This window comes from Pleurodeles waltl, chromosome 3_1 (genome assembly GCF_031143425.1).
Source record: "Pleurodeles waltl isolate 20211129_DDA chromosome 3_1, aPleWal1.hap1.20221129, whole genome shotgun sequence".
NCBI classification, from domain to species: domain Eukaryota; kingdom Metazoa; phylum Chordata; class Amphibia; order Caudata; family Salamandridae; genus Pleurodeles; species Pleurodeles waltl.
In genome coordinates, this window is record NC_090440.1 from 1,463,992,901 (window position 1) to 1,464,005,013 (window position 12,113).

At 43.6% G+C, this 12,113-nt stretch overlaps 1 protein-coding gene across 2 annotated transcripts in view; it reads left to right on the forward strand.

Annotated features, from left to right (window-relative positions):
• The window catches only part of RAB3GAP1 (RAB3 GTPase activating protein catalytic subunit 1), a 434,305-nt gene that overhangs the window by 166,657 nt on the left and 255,535 nt on the right, over positions 1-12,113 (forward strand). For both annotated transcript variants that reach the window (XM_069225057.1, XM_069225058.1), the window contains exon 10: positions 507-575. In XM_069225057.1, coding sequence (XP_069081158.1) covers positions 507-575 — 69 coding nt within the window. The remainder of the gene's footprint in view (positions 1-506; positions 576-12,113) is intronic.

The following is a 12,113-nucleotide window of genomic DNA, read 5'->3' on the forward strand; positions in this document are numbered from 1 at the left end:
ACATGCAGCCTTCCTCCTCCCTTGACGCCTGTGGCCGTTCCAGTTGCTTTATATTTGTATATAGTTGTACATATGTAGAAACATTTGCATGGATCTCTTTCTCTATACTTCCCCATCTCTCCTTTTTTCACCTGCCTGCTGGAAAACAATGTAACAAAGGAGTCAATGCCCATGCACAGTATCACTGAGAAGGAGGAGTCGCCCTATCCCGTGACTCGATAATGCTTCTTCGAAAAAGTAACACTCTGAATTTAACACCAGATGTCAGGAACATGTGAATCTACAGCACTGCATGCCACAAACAGATACTTACTGGGTAAGTAACATTTTCCTTTCTAATCCAAGTAGAAATCTTTGTAATATTGTTTCGTTTACAAATTATAATACTGCCATAGGGCATGAGACATGCACCTTTCCTATTAATTCTAAAGTGCAATTTTAACGTAAAATTTATATTTTCTTTTGTATGGGCAGAAATAGTTGACATGATTTTCTTATCTTTTCAGTGAACTTCATTTAGCTGCTACTTGGCCCTGTCTTACAGAAGGTATCATTGTCGACAATGATGTCTATTCGTAAGTATTTATCTCCTTTGTTGATAACTTTATTTAAATCACTGACTGATAAGTTAATGATGCCCCATAAGTTATGCGTCTTATATTAGAACATTGGAATATTAGCAGCTCACTTGAACACAATGGTGTAGTCCTGGCTTCTAATGGCTCGTAGAAGCCCGGAACTCCAACATTTCAATGTTGTTGTTCAAAGTGGTGCTGTGAACAAATGCCTCACGAAGCCTGAGACCATTTCAATCTCCTCTGGGTTCGTGAGTCCTTTGTTTTATTTATGAGAACATTCTGCCCTCTAATGCTGGAATGTACTAATAGCCTTACAGCCCTCGTAGTTGTGCTATACCGGCATTAAAAGTCCTGGTCACTTGTTAAAGCCCCTCTCCTTTGGCTCGGTCCTTTAACACTGGAGCAGACCTTTAATGACTGGGCTATAAGGCTATATTGGAAAGCATGCCTTTTTTTTCCTGAGCATTAAAACCTTAGGTTTGAGTGCAAGTACTTCTATAGCAGGGGATGTTTTCAGTATCATTGAAGTACTTTGACAGTTCTGTGTTTGACGCATGTGATGAAGGAACAGGGGTGCTGCTGGATGGGATTTAGTCAGATTGGCAGGGTTAAGTCTTTACTGTATGTATATTAATGATGAAAACTTAGGTTCGATGGCATCTGTCGCTGTAGATACGCATGTTCTGCAATAGCTCGCCATCTGGTGTTGGGCCGGAGTGTTACAAGTTGTTTTTCTTCGAAGAAGTCTTTCGAGTCACGGGACCGAGTGACTCCTCCTTTTGTCTCCATTGCGCATGGGCGTCGACTCCATCTTCGATTGTTTTTTTTCCGCCATCGGGTTCGGACGTGTTCCTGTCGCTCCGAGTTTCGGAACGGACAATTAGCTAATTTCGGAAGATTTTCGTCGGTATTGTTGCGTTCGGGATCGGCGTACTTAGATTCCACACCGCATCGAAGATCGAAGAGCTCCGGTGCCCTTCAGGGTAGTTTTTCGATCCCCCGTCGGGGCCTGGTCGGCCAGACCGCGTGCTGAAGAACGCCGATGGAACGGACCCCGTTCCGTTTCTGCCCCAAATGCCACAATAAATACCCCTACACAGACCAACACTTGGTCTGCAACCTGTGCCTGTCACCTGAGCACAGCGAAGACACCTGCGAGGCCTGTCGTGCGTTCCGGTCCCGAAAAACACTCCGAGACCGTCGAGCCAGAAGACTTCAGATGGCGTCCGCACCGACAGCCCAACAGGAGTTCGAGGAACAGGAAGAAGAAGGTACCTTCTCGATCCAAGACTCAGACTCCGAAGGATTCGACGATACACAAACCGTGAGTAAGACGTCGAAAACCACACAGAGACACATTTACAAGGCCCAGGGGACGCCACTGCCATCCGGCCATGGCTCCACCCATAAATTCGGTGACCGACCGTCAGCACCGAAAAAGGCCCAAACAGTGCCGAGGTCGTCCGACTCCGGTCGAGACACCGGCACGCAGCCTTCTCGGGACCGAGAAAGTGCTGGAGACAAGCCTCGACACCGAGATGCCGGTGTGGACACGGCTCGACGCCGAGACAGCGGCACCGAAGCAGATCGACGCCGAGAGGTTTCGGCCCCCAAAAAGAAAAAAGTCACCTCGGAGCCGAAAAAACACGCAGACAGGGTTTCGATGCCGAAACAAACTGCAAGCGACCCAGCTCCAGGCTCTTATACAGAAGAGCACTCGCTAACCTCCCAAATGCAAAAGCATAGGTTTGAGGAAGAGCTACAAGCAACTGATGTGGACCATACGCAAAAGCGTATCTTCATACAGCAGGGGACAGGAAAAATAAGCACCCTTCCCCCTATTAGGAGAAAGAGAAGGTTGGAGTTCCAGATTGAACAGACACCACAACCAAAGGTGGTGAAAAGAGTTACCCCACCACCCTCTCCTCAGCCCGTGATTAACGTCTCACCAGCACAAACTCCATCACTCTCCCCAGCTCACACCACCATGAGCCAGGGTGACCAAGATCAGGACGCATGGGACCTATACGACGCCCCAGTGTCAGATAATAGTCCGGAGGCATACCCTACGAAGCCATCTCCACCAGAGGACAGCACCGCGTATTCTCAAGTGGTGGCTAGAGCAGCACAATTTCACAACGTAAGCCTCCACTCAGAACAGGTCGAGGATGATTTTTTATTCAACACACTCTCCTCCACCCACAGCTCGTACCAAAGCCTGCCTATGCTCCCTGGTATGCTCCGGCACGCAAAAGACATCTTTAAGGAGCCGGTCAAAAGTAGGGCAATCACACCAAGGGTGGAAAAAAAGTATAAGGCGCCTCCTACAGACCCGGTTTTCATCACTACACAGCTGCCACCAGACTCTGTCGTTGTAGGAGCAGCTAGGAAGAGGGCCAACTCTCACACATCTGGAGATGCACCACCCCCAGATAAAGAAAGCCGCAAGTTCGATGCAGCTGGTAAAAGAGTCGCAGCACAAGCTGCAAACCAGTGGCGCATCGCGAACTCCCAGGCACTACTTGCGCGCTATGACAGAGCCCACTGGGACGAGATGCAACATCTCATTGAACATCTGCCCAAGGACTTACAAAATAGGGCAAAACAAGTGGTTGAGGAGGGACAGGCCATTTCCAACAACCAGATCCGCTCCTCCATGGACGCTGCAGATACAGCTGCACGGACAATTAATACATCTGTAACTATCAGAAGGCATGCATGGCTCCGAACGTCTGGATTTAAACCAGAGATTCAACAAGCAGTTCTCAATATGCCTTTTAACGAAAAAGAACTGTTCGGTCCAGAAGTGGACACAGCGATTGAGAAACTCAAAAAAGATACGGACACTGCCAAAGCCATGGGCGCACTCTACTCCCCGCAGAGCAGAGGGAATTACAGCACATTCCGTAAAACGCCTTTTCGAGGGGGGTTTCGGGGTCAGAGCACACAAGCCAGCACCTCACAAGCAACACCGTCCAGTTACCAGGGACAGTATAGAGGAGGTTTTCGGGGACAATATAGAGGAGGGCAATTCCCTAGAAATAGAGGAAGATTTCAAAGCCCCAAAACCCCTACTACTAAACAGTGACTCACATGTCACTCACCCCCTCCACACAACACCAGTGGGGGGAAGAATAGGTCATTATTACAAAGCATGGGAGGAAATCACTACAGACACTTGGGTTCTAGCAATTATCCAGCATGGTTATTGCATAGAATTTCTACAATTCCCTCCAAACATACCACCAAAAGCACAAAATTTAACAACACACCATTCCAATCTCCTGGAGATAGAAGTGCAGGCACTATTGCAAAAGAATGCAATCGAATTAGTGCCAAACACACAAATAAACACAGGAGTTTACTCACTGTACTTTCTGATACCAAAGAAGGACAAAACGCTGAGACCAATCCTAGACCTCAGAGTAGTGAACACTTTCATCAAATCAGACCACTTCCACATGGTCACACTACAAGAAGTATTGCCGTTGCTAAAACTACACGACTACATGGCAACTTTAGACCTCAAGGATGCTTATTTCCATATACCAATACACCCATCGCACAGGAAATACCTAAGGTTTGTATTCAAAGGAATACATTACCAATTCAAGGTACTGCCTTTCGGATTAACAACCGCACCAAGAGTCTTTACCAAATGTCTAGCGGTAGTCGCTGCACACATAAGAAGGCAGCAAATACATGTGTTCCCATATTTGGACGACTGGCTAATCAAGGCCCATTCGTTCATACAGTGCTCAAATCACACAAATCAGATCATACAAACCCTCTTCAAACTCGGGTTCACCATCAACTTTACAAAATCCAACATTCTGCCGCGCAAGGTACAACAATACCTAGGAGCCATAATAGACACATCAAAGGGAGTAGCCACTCCAAGTCCACAAAGAATTCTAAATTTCAACACCATCATACAACGCATGTATCCAACACAAAAGATACAGGCAAAGATGGTATTACAACTCCTAGGCATGATGTCTTCATGCATAGCCATTGTCCCAAACGCAAGACTGCACATGAGGCCCTTACAACAATGCCTAGCATCGCAGTGGTCTCAAGCACAGGGTCACCTTCTAGATCTGGTGTTAATAGACCGCCAAACTTACCTCTCGCTCCTGTGGTGGAACAACATAAATTTAAACAAGGGGCGGCCTTTCCAAGACCCAGTGCCACAATACGTAATAACAACAGATGCTTCCATGACAGGGTGGGGAGCACACCTCGATCAACACAGCATACAAGGACAATGGAACGTACATCAAACAAAACTGCATATCAATCACCTAGAACTTCTAGCAGTTTTTCAAGCACTAAAAGCTTTCCAACCAATAATAGTTCACAAATACATTCTCGTCAAAACAGACAACATGACAACAATGTATTATCTAAACAAGCAGGGGGGGACGCACTCCACGCAGTTAAGCCTGCTAGCACAAAAGATTTGGCATTGGGCAATTCACAACCAAATTCGCCTAATAGCACAGTTTATACCAGGGATCCAAAATCAACTCGCAGACAATCTCTCTCGAGATCACCAACAGGTCCACGAATGGGAAATTCACCCCCAAATTCTGAACACTTATTTCAAACTCTGGGGAACACCTCAGATAGACTTGTTTGCGACAAGGGAGAATGCAAAATGCCAAAACTTCGCATCCAGATACCCACACGAACAATCCCAAGGCAATGCCCTATGGATGAACTGGTCAGGGATATTTGCTTACGCTTTTCCTCCTCTCCCTCTCCTTCCTTACCTGGTAAACAAACTCAGTCAAAGCAAACTCAAACTCATATTGATAGCACCAACTTGGGCAAGGCAACCCTGGTACACAACGCTGCTAGACCTATCAGTGGTACCCTGCATCAAATTGCCCAACAGGCCAGATCTGTTGACACAGCACAACCAAAAGATCAGACACCCAGATCCAGCATCGCTGAATCTAGCAATCTGGCTCCTGAAATCCTAGAATTCGGGCACTTACAACTTACCCAAGAATGTATGGAAGTCATAAAACAAGCCAGAAGGCCATCCACCAGGCACTGCTATGCAAGTAAATGGAAGAGGTTTGTTTGCTACTGCCATATTAATCAAATACAACCATTACACACAACTCCAGAACATGTAGTGGGTTACTTGCTTCACTTACAAAAATCTAACCTAGCTTTCTCTTCCATTAAAATACACCTTGCAGCAATATCTGCATACCTGCAGACTACCTATTCAACTTCCCTATATAAGATACCAGTCATTAAAGCATTCATGGAGGGCCTTAGGAGAATTATACCACCAAGAACACCACCTGTTCCTTCATGGAACCTAAATGTTGTCCTAACTAGACTTATGGGTCCACCTTTTGAACCCATGCACTCCTGCGACATACAGTTCCTAACCTGGAAGGTGGCATTTCTCATCGCCATTACTTCCCTAAGAAGAGTAAGCGAGATTCAGGCGTTTACAATACAGGAACCTTTTATACAACTACACAAAAATAAAGTCGTCCTAAGGACCAATCCTAAATTTTTGCCAAAGGTTATTTCACCGTTCCATCTAAATCAAACAGTGGAACTTCCAGTGTTCTTTCCACAGCCAGATACCGTAGCTGAAAGGGCACTACATACATTAGATGTCAAAAGAGCATTGATGTATTACATTGACAGAACAAAAAACATCAGAAAGACTAAACAACTCTTTATTGCATTTCAAAAACCTCATGCAGGAAACCCAATTTCAAAACAAGGTATAGCCAGATGGATAGTTAAATGCATCCAAATCTGCTACCTTAAAGCTAAACGACAGCTGCCCATTACACCAAGGGCACATTCAACCAGAAAGAAAGGTGCTACCATGGCCTTTCTAGGAAACATCCCAATGCAAGAAATATGTAAGGCAGCCACATGGTCTACGCCTCACACATTCACCAAGCACTACTGTGTAGACGTGTTATCCGCACAACAAGCCACAGTAGGTCAAGCCGTATTAAGAACATTATTTCAGACTACTTCCACTCCTACAGGCTGATCCACCGCTTTTTGGGGAAATAACTGTTTACTAGTCTATGCAGAACATGCGTATCTACAGCGACAGATGCCATCGAACTGAAAATGTCACTTACCCAGTGTACATCTGTTCGTGGCATCAGTCGCAGTAGATTCGCATGTGCCCACCCGCCTCCCCGGGAGCCTGTAGCAGTTTGGAAGTTACCTTCAATTATTTATATGTATCATCTCAACCTTAAATAGGTGCATACTTAGTCACTCCATTGCATGGGCACTATTACTACAATTCAACTCCTACCTCACCCTCTGCGGGGAAAAACAATCGAAGATGGAGTCGACGCCCATGCGCAATGGAGACAAAAGGAGGAGTCACTCGGTCCCGTGACTCGAAAGACTTCTTCGAAGAAAAACAACTTGTAACACTCCGGCCCAACATCAGATGGCGAGCTATTGCAGAACATGCGAATCTACTGCGACTGATGCCACGAACAGATGTACACTGGGTAAGTGACATTTTCATTTCAAAGGCTTGATGTCCTAAGAGAGGGTTATGAAGGTGAACATTTTGAATCTTCAAATTTGGACTCACTCAGCTAAAACGGATACAACCTTAGCTTTTACCAATATGGTTAAAAAAAAAAAACACAACAACTGGTATAGTGGTAGTAGCAAGAGGCTGAAGCATGACCTTTTCTTATTTGGCATGTTCTTATTTGTGGTCTGTAAGTGGAAGAGAGATGTCAAGAGGGATAATTGACCAGTGACGTCCTAGCAAGTGTGAACAGTGTTAATTCTTAGCAAATCATGTAAAAGCAGAATGCCAATGTATAATGTTTAAAGCTGCAGTTTATCTTATTTTGTGTTCTGGTATCTAAAAATATTGTTTTGAAAAAAGCTGCAGTTTAGCTGCACTGGAATAGCATACATTTTTTTTTACATTAATTAAGGAAATGTTTGGAGCAGATCCCATAAAAGATGTTTCTCAATTGAATAATTTTTCACTTAATTACTTTTGCGTATCTCCCCAACTATGTTGTTAATTGTGGGTTTCTAGATCAGGGGTTGAAAAATCCACTCGTCCACTCGCATCGGTGAGTCTTATTTAATCAGGTCGAGCGATTTTTAATACTTACTGTTCCCTTCCGGCGAGTTGACACTGAACAGGTGTTCTGTCTAGTTGAAAAGTGGAGGGGCAATAAAAGATGGCTTTAAATCTTGTTCTTATGTCAAATTTGCTGTGTGTTCACAGACAGAGGTCAAAAGTCAGTTCTTACAATTAATATTCCTTCTGACTCCAGAGTTCCAGGACTTTGTAAGGTAAACTGTGTGACCTGCTGCTTAGAATATAAAGTAAAAGGATATAGGGTGTCAAGTTTTTCCTAACACACAACATTTAAATGACTAAGTCAACTGTGCAAACATTTCAAAATATATTTCAGTAGTTGTGAAAGCCCTCTTTTTATATTTCTGTGTGATGAAAAAATATTTTAATAGGATGAAAACAAATCCGAATAATTTACATGTTGATGTGCAAAGGACATGTTTTCTGAAACCCAATTTTCACAGATTGTAAATACACTATATAGTTTTATTAATAAAGTTGCAAGTTAGTGGACAGGGTTTTGGACATTTCTTGGAAAGCTACTGTGTGCAGATGACAATATGTTACCACATCATGGTTTAGTAATATATTTATTAAAATTGAGTGTTTAAACAAACTGAGAAACACTCCTGCCCTGATGGAAATTTTGTTAGTAAACTAAAACAAGTCCTAGGTTATGTGGACTAGACCTCATGGCTATGTGGCCTAGATTCTTGTGATGCATGCAGCAAACTTTAGTCTACTTAATCAAACAAAAGAGTTTTTTTGTACTGCAGAAATGCTTGAGCTCACATATTTGAAGGTGCAATGATATGTGAGAATAAAGAAAAAGGCGACTCTGTAAACTATTTGCTTAGGAGCACACAATTTGAGACCCGTTTACGGGTCAAGTACATTACAGTTAGGTCAAGCAGATTATTTAAGTTGCTCGACCTGCAGGTCTAGTAAAATTTTTATGATTTTTCGAGCCCTGTAGATAGTTTGAACTGAACAGTCTCTTTAATGTAATTACAGGTGCATTGTAGATATTTTTTCTCTTTACCATTTGGTTTATTGAAGGGCAGAATAAAGCCATTTTGTGCATGATAAAATAAATCAGTTTAGATACCACTTTAAATTCAGATTGTTTTTGGCCATCATTTGGTGTTAGAGTCTGCGGCGGTGGTAGCAGTACCTTGGTGCCTGGAGATAGAAGGTGGTTGGGAAGAGTTCATAGCATTAGGAGATTTTGTGAGAGAAAAAAAGTATTGCATCATGGGAAGTCTGATAAGGGCCTGATATTAGGTGAGTTTTTGATGTCAGGTGAGGCAAAGGATGCCACACAGAGAATGACTTCAAAAGGTGTCATAGCTTCATGAGATAGCAAGAAGTCCATTAGGTAAAGTGTTCTATGACGGCATCAGGACCTTGTTGTAAGCGGTTTATTAGACATTGCTAGTCATTATCTTAAAAACTGGCATGAAATAAAAGGGTCTGTGAACTTAAGATGCCTGATGGATGTCTTATGGATTCCTGATAGCCTAATGAGGTCCATTATCCAAAAAGACTAGAATGTCAACAAGTTCAAAGCATCAAAGGTTCTCCTCAGTAAGCACTTCCACACTTGAGGTTTCCATCTATGGTTCCTTACTATCTGCTTTGGAAACGGAACCAACTGCATCCCAGGTCACGAATTGACAGTTTTTGGGGGTGGCTATCTTGTAGTGGCTGTCAACTTGACAAGATGTTCCTAGGGAAGTTTCTGGAAGACGTCATACTTCAGAGTAGCGGCCCTTAGATAAAGTGTTTCAGAGTACTTTAAAGCTCTATTATTCTAGTCTATCTTATCCCATGTTATATCCTTCTGGTGAGAGCTTCCACAGATCTGGCTGCGAGGTATACATGGTAGTTGGTGTGCTTTGCTCCTTGGTTTTCACTACATTATAGATCCTGTCTGTAAACGTCTTGTGTTAGATGTCATCTAAATGTAGTGCATTTACTGTTGTAAGATAAGATACTCATTAGTGTTCATTGTTTTACCGTCAAGTAATGCAGACACACCTCCAAACTGCCGGTTCAGAAACAGACTCTAATGTTCCCATCAGTACCAAAGATTTAATAAGTATAGTGATTCTACTATCTTGTCTGACCTGTGAAAGCCAAAGGTGATTTTCGGTTCAATCTGAAGCTGGAACAACACGAAAAGTTAACTACGAGGGTCTTTTGTTGCCAATATTTCTTGCTGCTGCACCAATATTATTGTTACTTGTTGCATTTTTCCAGAAGTCATCATTTTGCCCACACATTTTTCAAATATTTTTTTATGAGTTGTAAAAGGCTTGTTTCACAGATTTCTCCTTTCTAGAAATCTCCTTACCTGTTGAAGGCGGAGGAGTAGGTATCTGGACCATTCAAAATGTAGGCATCCAGCAAAAGCTGGTGTGAGGTACTTTCCATTGCCTGGAGCTGTCCTACCTTCCTTTTTTTCTTCCTCACAACAGTGGTCTGTTTGTTGGGTGACTGCACAAGACTTTGCTTGACTTCCATTTTTTTAAATACTGTGTTCGCATTGACAAGGCCTCTCAGTAAATTAGTCTCTTTTTAATTTTAAATAATGAATAATTTATACTGACTGCCACACATGGAATAACTTTAGTTCACTAAACGTCAATATTTATATTCACCACCCTTGACTAGCTTTTAAAAGGTTAACCATTTTTGTCTCTGGTTTCCATTCATTAAGCCTTTTTTGTGTCGAACAGTGCATTTCTCCTTTTTGTGAATTGTGTTGTTTTTAGATGTTGATTAAGGGTAAGCTGTGAGCGTTCCCAACACTATTAAGTGGCAAAGATACTTTAAGGAGGATTTTAGTTTACCTTTGTGTGACCTCCCTGTTATTGTTGAAATTTGTAAAGTTCATCATTCTGCCTAGATTGACAGCTTGCTGGAAGGATCTGAGTGGCCAGACAATAGACTCTGGTTCTGCTAGTGGTTAACACTAATCAGCACAGCTAAGGATTTTTGGCTGTTTTCCTAAAGTTAAATGATATATTGTAGTTCTTCTAGTCTGAGGAAGCATAGGCCACAACCTGACACCTGGATAGGGAAATCTGACGAAGGTGTTGTAGCTCATATAAAAGGCTCGGGAGAGTTATTGTAGCTGGGTTAGTTTTGCTGTGTGATTTCTGTGACCCATGTTGTTTAGGCATTGGAAAGTTATGTTTGTAGCATGTGTAGCTGCGTGGTGCATACTCCTGCCATCTAGTGTTTGGCTCAGACATGTGCAACTTGTTTTTGTTTGAAGAAGTCTTTAAGAGTCATATGTGTGGTGATTCCACCTATCGTAGGTAATGGACATGGGCTTCATAGTTAGATTGTTGTTCTCTGGCATCTGTTTCAGATGTGTATACTGGCATTCCGGTTCAAAGCCACGCGTTATCAGCGGGCCTTTGGCACCTTCACTCATTGGCCCTAACAATCCCTCTGTTCTTCAGGCTCCACAGTCAGGTGTTGATTTGACTCTGTCTTGCGGTTGAATAAATCTTCACATCGGGACTCTGCCCCGCCCCCCACTCCCATCATTTCAACGGCTCAGAATATCCACGTGATGGAAAGGACTCTTTTTCATTTCTGCCAAACTCCGTTTCAAAGCTACGCATTCTCCCTGAGCCTTAGCCACCTTCCCTCATTGGTCCTAACAATGTTGCTATTTATCTGTCTCCACTATCAGGTGTTGATTTGACTCTGTCTTGCGGTTGACTACACCTCCACGTCGAGGCTCTGCCCCACTCGTCTTTCATCATTTCAACAGCCGAGAATGTCCACGTGATGGAAAGGACTCCTTTTGGTTTCTGCCCAACTTGCCACGCCAAGTACCCCAGGACGGATTTGCACAAAGTCTGTAAATGTGCTTATCCCCTGACCACTGAAAGGAATCCTATGCGGCATGTTGTGCGTTCTGCAGCAAAAAGACACTTCATAAACAAAGGGCCCAGCACATTGCCTTGGCTTTAATTGCACAACGCCAGGGAAAAGAGGACAATCCAGACCTCTTTGGTAAAGGCAACAGGGAAGCTCTGTGGCAGCCACGTGAGTCTGATGCTGAAATTATAGAGGCTTTCTCATCAGAGGATGGCGCCTCTGAGTACAACGTCAAAGCTAAAGGTCCCCTACTGGCTCAACTCCTGTTACAGAGGACTGCAGTGAGTACCACTACCACCCATGTTTTGGAGGCACCAGCCTTTATCTCATGTGCCTTCTCTGATGCTCCGCACCGCCACTGCCTCATTGCCATGGTCGGCAACAAACTACAGAGCCGGACTGAACGTTCTTGTTACCTTCGGTGCCGAAGTCCACTTCGAAGCCTTGCCCCTAAGTGTCAACCACAGCTCCTGCACTGGAGCCGAAGATGCCCTCTCGACCGCATTCTGAGTAAA